This window comes from Tympanuchus pallidicinctus, unplaced genomic scaffold, assembly GCF_026119805.1.
Source record: "Tympanuchus pallidicinctus isolate F22 unplaced genomic scaffold, pur_lepc_1.0 scaffold22, whole genome shotgun sequence".
NCBI lineage: Eukaryota > Metazoa > Chordata > Aves > Galliformes > Phasianidae > Tympanuchus > Tympanuchus pallidicinctus.
In genome coordinates this window covers 34,742,308-34,760,671 of record NW_026294739.1, presented here as the reverse complement: position 1 = coordinate 34,760,671, position 18,364 = coordinate 34,742,308, and the positions used below count along the sequence as shown (strand labels likewise).

The window sequence follows — 18,364 nt, the reverse complement described above, 5'->3', positions numbered from 1 at the left end:
CCTAAAGATACCGGCTGCCTTGGCACTTGACGCCTTTATTAGCGTGGACTTGGAAATGCATCTCTTCGACAAGGACAGTGCCAGCTGACTCGTTTTATTAAAAATAATGTCAGTCCTGACAGCCTAATTGTGTTACTCTGAAAGAGTCTGGCAGGAACAGGGCCTTGCCAGCTAGCAATGCCTCGGAGATGGATGCCTCATTACAGAGCAAAGATGAGAAATTTGTCTCTAACTAATGAATCTTTTCAAATTTCCTGGGATTTCAGCCCAGATCCCCAAGCTGCAGGCCGGCCAATGGGGCAGGGGCTGTCCTCACCCTGGGAGCACAGCTGCCTTCAGCCAGGGAATGCTCTCCCAACACTGCACAGCAGGCTCCTGCGCCCTACAGAGTGATGCACAGGATGATGTAATGCATCTTTGGCCAGCAGTTACCATTGGGAAAGTGCACAGTCAACACAACCACACTGTATCATGCAGACCTGAAGAATTTGACAACCATTTCCTAGAGAAAAAGGTATAAACTTCTCTTTGATGAAAAACCCAATGTAATGGATGTTTTTGAGCCTCAAACCTTTTCATTTTTATACCTCAAATTTTAATCATGTTAATTTAATGTAGTTTGACCAAAACCAAATGAAATACATCATAAAGCAATTCAATCTGCTATAGCTCCAGTGACCTCTATTACTTTATCATTTTTACTTAATACTCATTTTGTGTGACGCATCCCTACCGCAATACAAGCCAGTATTTGCCATGTTTAAAAATAAAATATTACACAAGATTTAAGACTCAAAAATTAAAGACAGCAAAAATAGCAACCCCAAGACAGACTGCCACGGCTTAACACATGGGTACAGAACGCTGCTATTAATTAGAAATACAAGCTGTTGGGGCGGAGCAGCAGTGTCTGTCACACTGCCGTGCCTGTGCCAGCCGTGAGCTCAGCACACAGGGAAGCCCAACGTCAGCTGCCAGCAGCTCAGCTTTTGACTTCTCGTTACTGTTTTTGGGACCAAGCGTTGTTTTCAGCATCCCGCGAGGCACTTCACACTTCTGCAGGAGTTACCACCAGGTGTTCTAGGCTCTCATTTTTTAAGAAGGGTATGGCTTATTATTTTGATATAGAAAAGACAACGGCGTTTAAAAAAAACCATTTCCTTAGAGTAATGAATTCCCCCAAAGCCTCCTTCCATAGATAATTTTACTGTGATGTAAGAGGCCAGTGTACGTGAGAACTTGACGTCTGTACACTACAAGAAGCTGCAAACAGCCACATTTTCTCCAAGGACAAAACAATTATTAACTCTCGATACTTGAAAGAGCTGGGTTCTGCCCCATGTAGGAGCAGGCCTGGACAGTTCACAAGAGGCAGCACTGCAGCAGGCTGGCACCGTGTCTCCCCGTGGGCACCCCGATCTCGGTGCTGGGCTGCCCTCTGGCGAGGAGCGGCGTTACACAGCCTAGCCAGCTGCGTCCCAACAGCTGGCTTCTTTCTTTGCTTAAAATCCAGCTTTTAAATCGTTTAAAGTTCTGAACATATTCTGAGATTATCTCTTGCCTTCCCAACTCCACACACAAGCCCAGGCTCTCTGGACAGCAGTGACAGCACAGGCAGGACACCATGGCCAAGCAGCCCAGCACCCACAAGGAAGCCAGCCGTGTTACAGTCAGCCAGAGCCCTGGGAGTGCTGGCATGGCCTGATCTGTGCTCCCAGCTGGCTGGACTGAAAGGAGGATGTGGAAAAGGGGCTGAGAAGCAGACGGGAATTAGGCTGGCTGTACACTGCTTCAGCACAGCCAGCAGAATGGGGAGGAGCTGGGAAATGTATTAACAAGTTGGTATTTGGATAAGGGAAATCAGATTGGAGGGTTTAAAGAGGCAATTATTTTCACCAGTACACCTGTCCAGCGGAACCAAATTTGATTCATACAATTTGGCCCAAGAGGAATAAATTACATTGATCTTAAGAACTCAAATGCTTGCTGAGTCGCTCTTCCTGGAGAATTACAGTATCTATTTCTTGTATCAGCTGTAATCAAGAAAAGCATGTCCACGATTACAGCCCAGACACCTTCCACACATCTCCATCTCCAGCTTCAGTTCACAATTACTCTTGAACAACAAACAACACTCTGATCTTCTATTCTTATGTCATACAAACATCTTCATTTACTGCAGCTGGATGCTCTGCACCTCACCTGTAACTTTCTGTGCCCACTGGAAATTCCCCCAGGACATTGCTGTTACCTGCCTTAGCCTGCACGTGTCTCTCCCATCACCCACTGTAATTCAACACACCCACAGCCGAAGCAACACGGCCCCCTACTGTACACACGTATGGTGGTTCACTGTTGGATTTTTACATATACATAGACAGACTTAAAACACAATAAATAAAGCCATACACAGATTTAATGGAATAAGAAATGCCAACGTTCCATTGTAAAGTGGAATAAATACTATATATTAGGGGTTTATATGATCATAAACTTGTATCATGCTTTCATGCTGATTTGTTTGAAAAAGTAAAAAGCTCCAAAGGCCTATGACACTAAGAGAGGTGGAGCAGGTAACAGTGTACATTCAGAAACACGCATTATAATTATTTGCACTTCTGCTTAGATATTTCTGCTTTGATTTTATTCTATATTCCCATTTTACTCACTTTCCCTAATTTCTCTGAGCCTTCTCTTTCTTACTGATCTATAAAATCTGCTTCCACGTATTCTACTTTCTCCTCCTGCTCTTTTTCATGTTTATTTGATTGAGCCCCACTCCTGGCTCAGAGCCCTTTCCCTGGGACACACGCTAACAAGCTGACCCGGCTTCCTCAGACGTCTCTGAAGATAGATTGGGAAATGAAGATGTAAAGCTGTTGGAAGAGACTGGCTTCCCCAGGCACCTGTTTAGCCTGGATCATTGGATTTACTACAGCGGCATCGCCAACACAGATTTGACTATTAATCCCTTAAGTGCCTTAGAAACTGCAGCATAAATCCAGCCAAGGAGCACTCATACGGCCCTGAAGACCCATAGTGTTCATCCTGGTACTCCATTCACGAAAACTGATCTTTTCTTAAATAGCAATGACAACTCAAGGAGTCCCTGCTTTGTAAAACCAAGGGACCTGCTTGCTGTGGCAATATCCTTCACTGTCAGGAGAGCTTTCATACACAGTGCATGGTAACTGTTGAGTCATGGCCTGAACCACCAACTGAGCATCTGTGGAAAGGACTCGGTCAGCCCCAGGAGCACAGGTGAAGGCAATTCAGCTTCAGGGTGGAGCCTGGCTGCACCTCTCTTAGACCTCATTTTAGGGCTGACTGCCTCAAAGGAAAGATCTCTGGTTAGAGATCTCTCCTTGGTGATGCTTTCCCCCGTGAGCTTTGATCTTCAGAGGCAGGTGAGTAGTCCTTATTCCTTCCCTTGTAACACCTTTCTATCGTGTTAGTCCCTTTATAATTGCACCTCTTATATCACCTTTCTATAGTGTTGATCTTTCTGACTGTTACACCAACCAGTCCTCACACTTATTAATCTGAAGAGACTGACCTTTTCTTCTCTCCAAATACACGCACTTATCTGCAATTCTGTTCCTTGTTACGTACCACTTTAGTACCTTTGAGCTCCATAGCGGCACTCAACAAAATGGCCACATTTTCTCCATTCTATCTGAGCAGCTCTAAGTCTCCTTCCCCAGGCAGCACTCGATTACGTGTTGGCTGATGCTCACCCCGTGACAGGAATACAAATGCCTCTTTTATTTTAGCGTGAGCTGGGATTTGGCTGGCCAGGCTGGTGAATTGGCGGCGCTGCTTCCAGAGCACCTCTGTGCTGCACGGAGAGCAGGCTGCGCTCTATCCCAAGAGGTGCAGCAACCCAGGAGAGGCAAACCCCTCGGAGAGCAGGAGGCGCTACGTGCACACAGATGTATATCCTTACACTACAACGCAGGTGCGGTGCACAGACCTAGCTAGCAGCAGGCAGCACACCACTGTAGGCGCTGACGTGCAGGCAGCTCCAGGGTCGGCCGGGCTCAGCCCAGGGCTGCTGCTGCTGCACAGCTCGTCGCCGGGAGCTGCGCTCAGTGACTCCGCAGGACGCAGCGCGTCGTTGGGAAGCGGGGCGTCCGCTCGATAGAGCGCCACCCACCAGCTCTAGCGGCTGCCTCGCCTGCAGCGCCCCCTACCGGACCGGCGGGGGAGGGGGAGGACGCAGCCACGCTCACGCTCCCCGCCCCGGTAGCGCGCACGCGTCACCGCCTGCGCCGGAGCACAGCGATGGAGGGTGAGTGCGGCGGGGGGAGGAGGAGGATGGGGAGGATGGAGGGGGTTGACGCCGCTCTCTGCCCGCAGGTGCGCTGTATGACGGGCTGCCCCAGGAGGCGGCGAAGGAGCTGCGCCTGCAGGTACTGCTCCCGTTTACCCCGACCGTGTCTGACCATCGCTGCTGCCCTGGCGTCCGCAGCTCGGCGGACTGCCCGCCGGCGTCCTGGCTCTTATTTAATTATAACGGCTGTTTTAGAGTGTTTTTAAAACACTTTTAGCCCCAAGGGTCAGAGGAGGCCAGAGCGTTTGTGAGCGCCTTCCTGAAGCGCAGCATGCCCAAGAAGAAGGAGGAAGCCATCCAGGACGTGTTGACGCGGAAGGCCGTGGTTCTGGAGCACCGCTGCAGGAGGAGGAAAAAGCCGAAGAGGAGGAAAACAAAAACCTTCACGGCCAAGCAGAGGCGGGAGCTGCGCCTGTTTGAAATCGAGCCCGAGCAGCAGAGGTGCGTGAGCCTGCGCCCCGTGCGGTGGGCCGGCCCCAGAAGGCGCCCTGTGCGGCACTGCCACGGCGCGGCTGGTACCGGCTGCCCGTGTGATTAACTCAGCGCTGAGCAATTCCCCTTCCTAAACACAACCACCTGTGACTTCAGTGCTAATCTCCAGACTGGCTGTAAGCAGAGAACCTCCATTTTGCACTGCGTTCCTTGACCCAATGCATGCTGAGTAAGGCCTGTGCTGCTCCTAAAATGAAGTGAGGGGGAGGGAGAGGAGCAGAATGTTCTGAAACACATTCCCTACCCCCCACCCCCTTTGGATTTCATAGGAGCCTATTCAGCTTTTTTATGAAAAACAAACAAACTTGTCACTTGGACTGGTTTACCAAGTGATCAGCACAGATGACAACATTTGGATTTGTTACTGTTAACTCTATAGATGGTTTTAGTAAGCAATGTTTTTTTTAACTAAGTTCTTGTATAATGTTTGCCTTCTAACTGCAGATACGAACTCTTTCTACCACTACATGAACTCTGGAAGCAGTATATCAGAGACCTATGTTATGGACTTAAACCAGATGCGTAAGTTGAGATATCTACTGATCTAACCACCACCAGTTTTAAGATACTTCAAGTAGTAACTGGATAAACTTGTGTCAATTATTCAGTAAGGATTATATACTATTTCTGTAAGCTTTGACCATTATTTCAGTAGTCACAGTCACACTTTATAAACACACTTTTCCATCTGTTTTTCTTTAAGGCAACCACAGATGGTTCAAAGCAAACTGCTAAAAGCTGACCTCCATGGAGCTGCTGTTACAGGTATTGTTTGCTTTATTCTACAAAGTTATCTGAAATTTGTTACTCTCCTTTGTTTCAGGTGCTCATTGAATTCCTTTTAGAATCTCTCTAAAAGGAGAGAATCTAGAATCACACTCTAGAATCACACAACTGTGATTGTGTTGGAGTCTTTATCCATTTGCCAGCACTACTTAATTTTTCAACTGCTTTTATTGCAAAGATTAACTACAAGTCTACCAGTTATGACTATAATTGCATTACTTCAGACTACTAAAACAAGCTTCTAAAATCATGAGGCAACAATGGAATGGCAAGCAAACTGCACCTGAATTTACTCTAATACGTGCATACTCTTGTTCTTGCAGTCACAAAATCCAAGTGCCCATCTTACGTTGGGATAACAGGAATAATTCTACAGGAATTTAAACATGTCTTCAAAATTATTACTAAAGACAACAAATTAAAAGGTATGCAAAATGTTTTTCAGTGTTTGTTATAATGTGAGTAACTAAAAATCTATCAAATGTTAATATACTTCTGAGCAAACATACAAGCACACAATGTTCTTTACCACTGCTCATGTAATTCTTATATAATTCTTTGCCTAGTGACAGAAGCTAATGTCTTTTATCTACCACATAAGAGTGGTACCAAAAATGGTACCAAAGAGTGTACCAAAAATGTATTTTAGAAGTAGTTTTAAAAAAAAAAAACAAACACTTCCAGTGATTTCCAACATGATTATGCACATGGCTTGTTCACCTGATTCACTGTAGATTGTTCTCTGCAACACTTAATGCATGCTTGTGAAAGAGGACTAAGTTCTAGCAGTTTTGGTTTTAAATGTAGAGGCTTAGGTTGTATTTCTCGTACTGCAGTATGAGAACTTGAAATGTTACAGACCTGAAGCCTGCATGCGAATAGTATTCCCTGGTGCATCAGTATTTATTCAGAGTAGGGGCTTTAATTAGCCCACTTCTTGCTAATTTCTTCTGCATTTACAGTTGTTCCCAAAATTAACAACGTATTTAGCTTGGAGACTGATGGATTCATTTCCTACATCTATGGAAGCAAGTTCCAGCTTCGAGCAAGTGAGCGGTCTGCAAAGAAGTTCAAGTTGAAAGGAACTATTGACCTATGATTTCATAGCAAATCAAAAGGAAACTTAAGATGTCTGCTGTTTTCCTGCAGTTTAATAAACAGGTTTTCTGGCAGACTGAAAATAGAGTTAACTAGTAGAAACTTTTCTTAAGTTTTTCTTCGTACTGAAGAATGGTTTCTCCTGTCTTTAAAGCAGTCTGTCAAACTGCTGGAATCTTAGTTGCATCTTTTTGTAAACTGTGTGTAATGTTCTGCTTTCTATTAAACTTGTGATTAGTACTGATTACCTGGCTTGTTTCAATTTTGACTTCATATTTATGCAATGAATATCTTATAACCTTTTTGACAGTTGTTACTGCTGCCTTCTGTGTGAACCGGGCTCTATCTGCCTATTTTACTCTATAAGGAGACTGCAGCTGGTAACTGCTTTTCTGTAATTGTGCCTGGATTACCATCTTTACCTGTTCAGCTACATCTGTGCTACTCTGAAAGACCTTCTAAAGAGAGCATTGGGCAAAAGTCTTTCACATGTACCAAGTCAGCAACAAAGGTGTTCTATGTTGCAAAAGGTATCGCGTTCTGACAGATCAATGAGAACTCATTCCATGAGTATCAATAATGCTGTATCAATAATGCTTTCCAGATTGTTTTCCACTACACACTAGGGAATGTTTTCGTATCCATCTTGCAAGGACTGATAAATACCAAGGTCAGTAACTTTCTCATCTTAGTCTGGAACCGTTTGTGCTTTTTTCATAGAATTATCTACCCAAATGGAAAAATACATTGTTTGGGGTAATAGTTAAAATGCAAACACACAAGAAGTGAAGTGGAGGAGAGACTTCTATCTGAACACATGCATCTAAGCAAGGGAGACATTTCTTAAACTACAGGCACTTAAAACAGGACAGTACCTCACAGGCAGAAATCAGAATCTCTTCTGAGCTTGTGGTTACTCATAATTGCTGATCAAGGACTTGGATTTTGTTCATGAGTCCTTTTAAAGTTAACAGGCACTTAGTTGAGCATTCAAGTTGTTACACCCAAACTATCTCCCTTTTAAGCACTGTTCCTCTCAAAATTCTCTGAAATCCCTTAGTTCTCTGTGAGAATCCACAAGGAAATACCAACAAATTGGCAGAAAGCTTAAGTGATAGTAGAAACTGTTCCTGCAGGACAAAGGCTTCATTTTCATTTTGCTTATAGCTATCAGTGTAATATCTAATTAAGACATCTGTTAAATGCCTATAATACTAAATTAATAGAGGGAAGCTAATGGAACTTTATTGGCATAGTCCTGTTAATTAACATTAAAGACCTTTAATAGATGTCTTAACTAGACATCATTAATGGCAGTGACATACAAATTGGAATTAGGCACAATTCTATTTCATTGTGCTGCAAAGGACATACCATGCTCTGCCATGTGTACACACAGACAAGCACAAAAGCATTTTCCATAGCTGTTGCTATTTACATTTTTCTAAATGTTACTTCAGTGACCAGAAGACATGCTGCTTAGCAGCCCCTTTCAATAAATAATGGTAAAGAAATAATTATTTACAGTGAAGAATGCTGAAGAGGTGCTCAGAGGTCTCCAAGGTGCTTAGATGAAATGAAGCCTAACAAGAGATCTGAACAGCCAAAGCATTCAAGAAACCTTTACTGCTGTTGCTAAATAACCTGAAGAGGTGTTTTTGCCTTATTAAGGTGTTCTAAACATCCAAATGTAGGTTTTCTAATCCAAAGTTTCAGTCGCTTTACTGCTCCTACTGCAGCTTCTCCCACCCCACCCTGCAGGAGGGCAAATCCCTGGCTCCTGCTGTTCATAATGCTCCCTCACTACCCGATAATATTTCCATAATTAATTTCTCACTGATTCTGCAGTGATCTTACCTTGGGATGCAAGTATAAGACCTCAGCAACACATCAGCTCTTCTTTTTAGCACCATCATCTCTGCAACCTTCCCCAGCCTACACCTCAGCAGAGAATGAGGTGTCCAGTGTCCACCAGCACTATGTAACCAACCTCCTGCACAGCACAGCTGAGACCAGCGCCCAACAATTGCCCAGTGCCCAATCTCCTAGGCAACAAGACTTCTCAATATGGCAAACACCTGAGTGCTCTGAAAGATTAACTTTCCTCGGCTGTTCCTCTTATCCCAGCTGTATTGATTGCCTCCTGGCTCCCAAGGTCAGCAAGGGAGCACAGGAGGCCTCAGTGAGTAAAGTGCAGCAGCTCACCTACACAACAAATGTTCACCTTCAAATGTTTTCTTAAACAGAAAGAAAAACTGGATTTACAAATCTTTCCATCCGTCACTGGTGACCAAACCATGGTCTTACGTACTTTGCTAAGAAATACAATTCCAGATTACATGGGAGCAATGAGCAGTTCCACGGCATTTCACAGAGGTTTGATCCACCTTTGCCTCATGTTCCCCTTTGTTAATTCTGTCATTTCTATTCTGAGCCACATTTCCCAGTGTTTGATTAATTGGTATTGCTTTGTTAAGACAGAAGCCTCCTCAGCATACTGCTTTAATTAAATTAATTAACAAATGTGAAAAATATGGGATTAGGCACCCACTGCAGCTGAGAGGAGCAGCCACACCTGGGCTGCACAGCCAGCAGCACCCAGTGCTCTGCTTACAGACCATTCTGACACCTGGGCTGCACAGCTGTAGATAGGGACTGCAGCAAGAAATCCCAGCAACAATTAGCACTGAATTAAGAGCTATTCCCACCAAGAAGCTCTGCTTCTTAGATAAGCTCTTCTATTAGATAAGGCTTGGTACCTTCCAATCATTGAGAAAACAAATGAGTATACCACTGACCAGAGTAACATGACCAAAAGTTTTGAACCAGGTCACTTGAAGGGAAAGTCACAACCTAAAGACCGAGGTCTGTCCTGCCCTACTTCCCAGACAACCATTTGTTTCCAGTCACTCATTTTTCATTCTGTTAGGACCTATTCCACTAACACTTGACCAACAAAACTGATTTAAAACGTGTTATTTTTCATCTTGGATACTGACCGATCTGATAACCACTGCCTACAGGCAGCTGATCAGCACGTTGAAGATTTGCACAACAGGCAAATCAATACCCTATCAATACAAATCTCTTCCTGGCACATTAGTTAATAAATTCAGCCTCATTTCTTTCAGCTCTCAGAATGAGCTTTACGACATACATACACACTTCTGCAGGCCCAAAGCCCCAGATCTGTAACAGGAAGACCTCTCAATGCAAGCTCCTTGACTGTCTTTAACAAACCCACAGCAACAGCCCCAGAGCCAATTCCACCTAACAGGATTGTGGACTTTTTTGGGGAGGGAGAAATTGAATTAATTGTGCATTTTCTGTAAAACTTAAAATAATCCCATAAATATGAATGTTTCACATTTTTTTTCTTTTTATGACTTTTTGTGCAACACTGTGTCTCCTCTAGAGGCTTATTTCAGTATTATGGGCTTGGAGATGTTCAGCTGGATAGTTCTTGGGTGGCAGAGGTGTTCACCAAAGAATTTAAACGATGTAATAGCTATTGAACACCCCATTATATGGCTGCCTAATTAATGTAAATGATAGTTATGTCTCACTCACAGCCCATTATTTTACACGAAGGAAAATCTACCCGCTGCCACAGTAACCATTCCAATAGTTTTTATCAGAGCAGTTGCATTATGACTTCATTGAGCAAAAGGTAAGTAGCCATCCTAAATAATGAAGATTGAAGGTTTAATAGTCCCAATAAAGAATCCTGCAGGTTTTTTATTTCAGAAATTAGAGTTTGATTGCAAGCGTATGATAATGAGAGGAAAAAAAGCACTGGCAAGTGGGATATTTTTGCAGCCTGGGCTCTTGGCAACTTCAATTTTTTCTGCATAGAAATATGGAGGAGAAAGGAAAGAAAATCTCAGTGCCATGTAGGTGATGTTATGCAGACATAAACCAGCCCTGTAAACTTTTCCAGAATTGCAGCCTACCACAGCATCTCCTTTCTGGTGTCAAGGGACACGGCATTTCTGTTATGAGACCTCGCTTCCAAGGTTATATGTCAGAGATTATAACTGCTGTAAAAATTCAAATGAGATTCTAAAACTTGGCATGAGTATTCTCGCTTGGAATTCAGTATTTTTTAGGCAAATCTTTGCAGGAAGAGCTAAAAGTGTACTTTTTCCACTTGCTATTTCAGGCCCCTATTGCTGCATTATTCTTAATCTAGTATCCAAGTAATCTCTTTTCACAGCTACATTTTCAGAGCAGCAGTTCTGAGCTAGGGTGAGTGATCTGACATTTGTTTCTCCAAATAGCAAACTTCAGGAAGGGCTTTAAAAGAACTGCTGTTCCACTCTCTTCAGCCATAAAGTACCACGTGTGTTAGCAAGGAAAAAGTGGAGGAATTAACCTGAATGACGGTAACAGTGACTACAAAACGAGCTGGCGGGGGATTTGCAAACACAATCTCCAGATGTCTACAAAAGATCTGGTTTATCAAACACACTCCAGGCAGAATTTGTTGTTTTGTGCTTCCCAGTAAAAGAAGCTTGCAGTATTTGCTTACTGCTAGTTTCAGCACAAGGCGCTACTCCTACGGTATCTTTACAACAACCTCAGACACCAAAGCTTGGAGACACCAATGAAATGAAATGGATGAGGCTGGAAGATAAGTGCAGGGCAGGGGCATGGTTCTGAGGCACAGGCACTTAATTTGTTAGTATGATTGTCCTTGTTGGGTTTTGCTGCAGCTATCTTAAACACAAACCTCACCTCCCTCCAAGCCCAGAACGACGTATTTTGCTTTGCTACCAGCAGATGGAGCCAGATGCTCACAGTTTTAAAGGGATTTTTTTTCCGCTCTGCTCTGAAAAACTGTCCGTGAAGCAAACAGTGTTTAGAAAGCTCCCTCACCTTGTATGAACTTGCTTTTTTTACTGTGCATATGTATACAGCTAACCCGGTGCATCCCTTACCCCATGACAGCCGCCTTCCTCTGATGTTTCTGTAACACCTGCTTTTTACTTAACACAGATATGTTTTCTAAATTGCTTTTTGTGCCGAAATGTCATCAGGAAACAAAACCAAACTAAGGTAGGCATTTTCAACTGCTAAAATACCATACCTTTCATTTCCCTCACAAAAAGATATATGTTATGAAGAAGTCATATATATCCCAGAACCATCCATGTAAAATTCTTAACTCTTCATCTTGTTAAAGGCCAAATACATGTTAATGTAATGTTTATTGTGTCCTAAAGTTTAAAACTGTACGCTCAGATGAGAGAACAGATCAGGAGAGTGCTCTGCAAACCTTCAGTGCTGCTGCCATGCGGCGAGACATGCAGCATGACCAGGTGCCAGCAAGGCTGGGCACAGCTGGTTCTGCTCAGTGTAATGCAGGCCAACAGCCCTCCTGTTCTGCTGCCTACTTGCAAAAAGAGAAGCAGGAGATACTGCAACAACGCTCCTCAGGTGCTGCTCCAGGGCAGCTCTCCTCACACCCTCACTGCAGGGCTGCAGCAGTGCCTGTGGGAGCTGCTGTGCACCTTTGTCCCACTGTACTGAGCCACCTTCGTGGTATGATAAAAAGAAATGAGCATTTATAAGCGATGTACAGCTGAGGGGACAAGAAATTATTTTCTGAAGGTATTAAACTTATTAGGGCTTCCTGTTGTTGGCTACATGCTCCATGTCAGCTGTATGAGCAGCCAGCTCTATGCTGTCAGATCACAGCAAGGTAATGGCATCCCCAATAAACCCAGGTCTGCCAGGTAAAAACGGGTGTTGTTCAAAACACTGTCAGGCCCTTTCACATCCCTTTCTGAGCCAACATTGTCACACATTGCTACAGACCAGATTAAATACACAGACTTTGTTATGCTATGCACTGTCCTCACTAACCTCAGGCAGCAGAAGCAGCAGTGAGCTTTACTTTCATTCTTTTCACCACTTCAATGCCACACCTCTTTTTAACAAATCGTCCACCACAACGCTTAACATCTCTTTAACAAGACATTCTAGCAACACATTCACCAAATGATAAAGATAATTAATTTCTACAAAACCTAAATACAGGACAAAGCAGGCTGCCTCTTTAGCATGACTGAATGCTGCAAACCGCCGTCAGCAAGACTTGCACATCACACGCAGCTTCAGCTCCCACCTGCCCCAGGGAACCAGCCCCTGATGGGGAAAAGCAGAAAGGAGCATGCAGCGCTGTGCAGAGCCCACAGCAGGTGAGACTGATCCAATTGTCAGCCTCCATCCAGAGCTCGTGGTGCCACAAGAGGGCTTTGGCGCGAGGACAACTAGAGTAATAGCTATCACTAATACTCAGCTTTTGTTCAAAACAGGCGTACTTGCAGACACATCTTCACCAATTAAAGGCACTGGGTGTTTTTTAATGAAGAAAAAGTCATACTGACACATCTGTGACACCATCACGTAAAACCTCGGACTTACTGCTTCTGCCTGTAATACATGGACAACACTTAGAGTCCTTGGGGAACATGACATCTGGAGATCACTTTGGAGCTATGAAAGCACTTTGTAAATATGTAAAGAATGCTATAGATTGAGATCCTGAAGCAGTACAAAAAGGACTTTCTTGCCCTTCCACCTGTCCACCTGGCCCTCCTGCAGAGCAGACACAGCTGTAGCAGCAAGTCCAGTAAAACTGTGGGAGGTGGAGCCCTACCAGCCTGGTGCAGGCAGAGTTCAGCTGCGCTGCAGGACCACCACAAGTGGCTCTACCACATGTCTACTAGGCTTAACCTGCGTTAGTCTACAAAACCCACAAAGGACATAGGGGCAGCATCTGTACAGTATGCTGGATACATTCCTGATACGTCGCCCACATTACTGCTCTCTCTGCTCAGAAAGATACAGAAACCCCAAAGAGAAATTGGGATTCCTACTGCAGATGTGCACTGGCAGAGGTCTGCGAGCAGAGGCAGCCTGCAGGAGGAGGCAGCGAAGGCCATGCTGCTGGTAGACCGCTGTGTTTGTAAGATGGACGGGAAACCAAACTGCTTTGTAAGGAGACCAAACAGATCACTTAATAAAAACAAGGCATCCTACGATGAACTTCTCTTTCCATATTTATTCCTCTCTAAACGCAGCAGTGTGCAGATTATAGGAAATGGTTTTACATTTAGCTTCAACCCCAAGTGGTAAAGAAAAGCATTGTATCTCACAATGTAAATTTGCATCTACCATCACTTAATGGATGTTTTATACATGCTATGTACTACTGTGTTTTTATGGAAAGGCAAAAAAATTACTTGGGAATTTGTTTTTAATTAAGCAATAAGGCTCAATGGGGTACTGCTATCATGCAATAAAACCACTCCTGGGGTGTTGTGAGGCATTTGGTCCAGATGAGTGCTTCAAATCACCCCCAGATTGTGATTAGATGATTACTCCCCGGAGTTAATATTAGATGGTTCTCTCTAGAGTTGTCTTATTGCTATTATAAAAAGTCTTCAACATGGGGAAACTAAGTAGCTTTTGTGCTTGAAGAAGATGAAGTTCGCAGTTCCGACTGTTGAGTGGTGCCTGAGCCGCGTGGGTCCCACAGATCAATTCACCTCTTTAGCCTGCGTGAAGAATCATCTCCACACATTTCTCCGACCCAAACAGTTTTACAATTAAGTGGCTTTCTTTTTTTCTAGGGGATGGAAGGATATAAAGAGGCAAACAACTCCAAAATAAAGCAATCCCAAGACAACGCGCTAAGGAATTTGATTCTGAGATACGTATTACTGGCTTTATCTTTTCGTAGGGAATAATGAATCCTAATTGATATTATGCTAATTGTATTAATGAAGGCTAATGCATGCAGTAGTGGTAAGAGAGTCTCCCAGGTTGGGTGCAGGAGGAGCTACACAGGCTGAGGCACCTGGCGGGCTCCAAAACTAATGAATTCAGACGGCCCAAAAGGTACAGAGCCAAACTGCACTGCCTTCCCCTGCCTCCCCTCAATTGCTCTTCAGGACTGAGGTCAGAGTCAAAGTATTTCATTCTGGAAGAAAAAAAAACGCCCCCCCCAGAAAAAAAAAAAAAAAAAAAAAAAAAAAAACAAAATAAGGACTTCTGCATATCTCATTATACCAGAAAAAGAGACATCTCAGGAAATGTTAACTCTTTGCAGGTACCCACCACTCCCAAAAAGGCAGGATGGTAGCTCATGCATATGGACAACTCCTGCACACCCCTATCACACAAAATCCCTCTGGTTTCTCAAGTGGGCAACAACTTTCACACTTACAGTGAGATCCTCACACATCCTTTGCATTCTGGCCAGTGTCACATTTCCTACCCTGCACAACCTCATCAGCGAGACATTACCTAAAAGCAGATAAGCCTTCCATCTTGTAAGAAATCCCTGGGGCTCCTCCTTCAGCTCAGCACCTTCCCACTTCAAGATCCAACATGCCAATGGGCAGAGATTCCAGCCAAACTGAAGCATGCTCTTTCCACGATATCAGCACAACACCTTGAAGAAACACTGCATTTCTGATTTTCCCTTTTATTTGAAGAACGCAAAGGGAAACTATATTTCCTTACTTTTTCCTTACATTTTTTTTCCTTCTCCTTTCACAGAACTCTTTGCAGTATGTACTCAGTGCACAGAACTTCCTCAGATGCCCCAGGCAACTACGACAGCTCCTTTCCTGCACAAATGGCACTGATGTGGGGCAAGGCACGGATCCCTCACAAAGAGATGATTTTTTCCTTCAGAGCAACACACACACTCAGCTTGGGCAGCAGTTCCAAAGGAGTTTTCCAAAGGAAAGCGACCAAAGCATGTTTGTCACATAAATAGAATCTATATGCACTCACAAAGCGGGGCTTCTGAATGAAACTCTTTGCGTGTCTTTGACTTATCAGTCAATCATAGGTGAACACATTTACATCTTTTTAAACTAACTGATGATCATTACACTCTTGTTCCCTCTGCTTTTTTTTCCATTTTGATATTTGAAATGCCTTATCTACGTAAGTTTACTGTTTGAAACACCTAATTGTTCACCATGGTTTATCTTGTGCAACAAAAGCGCACAGTGAATATGAGATCACTGTTCAAATATAACAGGAATACTAGAAGAGTTCGAATGACCAACGTGCACAGAATTACATTACTAGGGAAGGACAGTCGAACCCAAAAACGCAGTCCTCCCTCAGAGCGTGCTGCAAAATGCTGCTTTAGACATTTCTCTTCTTATTAATTTCACATGTTTCTTCTCCAACATCACACCTCTCTCCACCCACTCTGTTTCATGGTTCTGGCATTTCACACTGTTACCTCAAACCTCTTTTTCACTCTCCTCTTTCATCCTCTTTCATACCAATCAGCATCTGCTGCAATCACTGGGTGAACACTACACACAGTGACAGGGCAGCACACCCAACTTACTGCTCGCTCATTGCTGGTACTCACCCCTGCAGCTCCACAGAACAGAGCAATGTTCTCTGCTGCGAGTTCCCTTCTGGGCAGCTTCTCTGTGAAATGTGGAGACTCACAATGCCCAATCCAGCACGCACCCTGTTAAGAGTGAAAGAAAGCACAGTTAGCAATGCAACCCCCCAAAAAACCTGAGCCTAAGTAACCTGGATAAAAGAATCTTCTCTACTGAAACAACACAACTCCTTGCTTCCTTGCTTCTCACACTCACTTCTACAGCTACAAAGCACTCTCGCTGCTGTAAACCCAACAGCCCACATGGAAGCAGCCAGAGGTGACATGGGGCAGGCAGGGATGGGATCCAGGTCTGCACTGTGAGGGAAGCGCACCCACAGTCCTGGCCACTGCAGCTTCTCCATCACTGCTGCATCTTCCCACTGAGACCCACCTGCTGCCTGCTTGGCCCAGCCCTGCAGGAGGATGCTGGTGCATCTGGTTTGCTCGTGGCTTTAAATTTCAAGTTCCATCAGACCTCAGTACCATGCAGAATGACACTGATGACATCATATGAAGAAGATTTTAGAAATAAAATACCCTCCATATTTAACAGTATATATTAATAGAATTACATATTACACGCTGATCCAAGACTCCACTGAAATCAGAACTCTTACCAAGCTTTGGATCAGACCTTCAGACCACTTCTGTGATTACAATTACACACTACTGTGAAGAGAGCAAGCTATTAAACCAAAGCTGGCTTAGCAGGAAGATTCTTAGCATCCTTCATTCCCACTACTTGTTTCACCACTACCATTATTCATCACTGAATATTAAGGAGCAAGGAAAATACCTCACAACTTTACAGCACCGAGATGTGCGGACAATTGCCAAAGCTCAACACAAACACCAGTGTAGACAAAATGACTTTGAAACATTTCTCGTCACACTGACAACCGCGGATGTCTTTCTTTCTTTTTCCTACAACCTACCAAAGAGCAATTCATTATGATGTATTTATACACAGCATTTACATTCAGCCTGTGCCACTGGCCTCTTTGGTCTCTTCTGGTTGTTCAGTATGCCAGCTCTTTCTAAAGGCTGCGTACAGCACCACGGTAGTACCGTGCACCACCGGAGAAACACAGCTGAACACGTGAGTAGGGAAGGACAAGGCACAGCAAATGCAAGGTTCTTTATGATGCAAACTTGATAGCTTAGAATCTGCATGGAATAGTGTTTTTGTGCACCTTGCACAGCACAGCGTTTGTCACAGCTGCAGGGAGACCTAAGCTGAGCTGTTTATCAGCGGCTGCTCACATACCACACAGCAATGCTGCTGTACAAACAAAAGCACCTTTCTTGTATGTGGTTTCCCAACACAAAGGGGACGGCAGCAAGCAAGTCTCATGGCTGCTCTCAGCAATATTTTAATCGCTGGCAATCTCCTTGCAGGCAGGCCCTGAGGAACAAGCCAACAAGTGGGCACTCCCGTCCTCGGCAGAGAGGAGCCACCAGGTCCCAGCAGCCGGTTTGCTGCCAGTGCTTTCAGTGTATTTGAGCTAGTAATTTTTTGGAAACGTTTTCAGTTTGGATCCGTAGTGATGGAACCAAGCATGGCTCTGTGATTTGTGCACTGCCAGACTTGGAAGCACCGCATATTTGAAGCACACAGTGCCGAGACGCAGCACAGACTCACAGATGTGTACCACAGGGTGATTCCACCTGCGGCCAGATGACACCACGCTCATCCCTCCATGCACACCACTCGCACGGGGGTAACTTTGCCGGTCTATGATGACAACGAGGCCTTTTCTCCCCCGCAGAGCTCACCTGCAGCTGCAGTTCCCTTTACTTGCTCTGAAACCACTGCACCCCACTCGGGCACGATAGTTCTGCTACCGCTAAACGAGCGGCTTGTGAGCAAACAACGGAGGCGACGGATCAGACAACGGCACCGGCGCCAGGTCAGGACACCGAAGGCTGCTAACCCAGGCTGCAGCTGCTCCGCCCCTCAGCCCGGAGGCGGTGTGGCCCACAGCCGCCCCTCACTGCCCGCAGCATCGGCGCGTGGAGCGCGGCCGCGCGGAACGCCGCACTGCGAAGCGCTGCGGCCCCGAGCTGCTGCAAGCTGCCCGCGCTACCGCTGCCTGAGAAAAGGAGATTGTGGGGGAAAAAAACACATTTCTAATACTTTGACAGGTCCATCAGCGCCCATTAAAAATAGAAGCGCTATTACAGCCAGCGAGCACCTCAGCCAGATGCCAGCCCCTCTGACGGAG

The 18,364-nt window shown here is 44.7% G+C and overlaps 2 protein-coding genes across 7 annotated transcripts in view; one reads left to right on the top strand and one right to left on the bottom strand.

Annotated features, from left to right (window-relative positions):
* Positions 1–18,364, bottom strand: part of LOC128082593 (protein C19orf12 homolog) — an 82,730-nt gene that overhangs the window by 11,232 nt on the left and 53,134 nt on the right. For all 5 annotated transcript variants that reach the window (XM_052686860.1, XM_052686859.1, XM_052686857.1 and 2 more), the window contains one exon: positions 16,119–16,223. The gene's annotated coding sequence lies outside the window, so the exon portion shown is untranslated. The remainder of the gene's footprint in view (positions 1–16,118; positions 16,224–18,364) is intronic.
* POP4 (POP4 homolog, ribonuclease P/MRP subunit) lies at positions 3,384–6,954 on the top strand. Of its 2 annotated transcripts, none has more exons than XM_052686848.1 (7): positions 3,384–3,407; positions 4,360–4,412; positions 4,551–4,774; positions 5,270–5,347; positions 5,529–5,590; positions 5,935–6,036; positions 6,574–6,954. In XM_052686848.1, the coding sequence occupies exons 3-7, from the start codon at positions 4,605–4,607 to the stop codon at positions 6,708–6,710; spliced, it is 549 nt and encodes a 182-aa protein (XP_052542808.1). In that variant the 5' UTR covers positions 3,384–3,407; positions 4,360–4,412; positions 4,551–4,604; the 3' UTR covers positions 6,711–6,954. The 2 variants fall into 2 exon arrangements, with proteins under 2 accessions (XP_052542808.1, XP_052542807.1); XM_052686847.1 differs by lacking the exon at positions 3,384–3,407 and adding an exon at positions 4,117–4,291.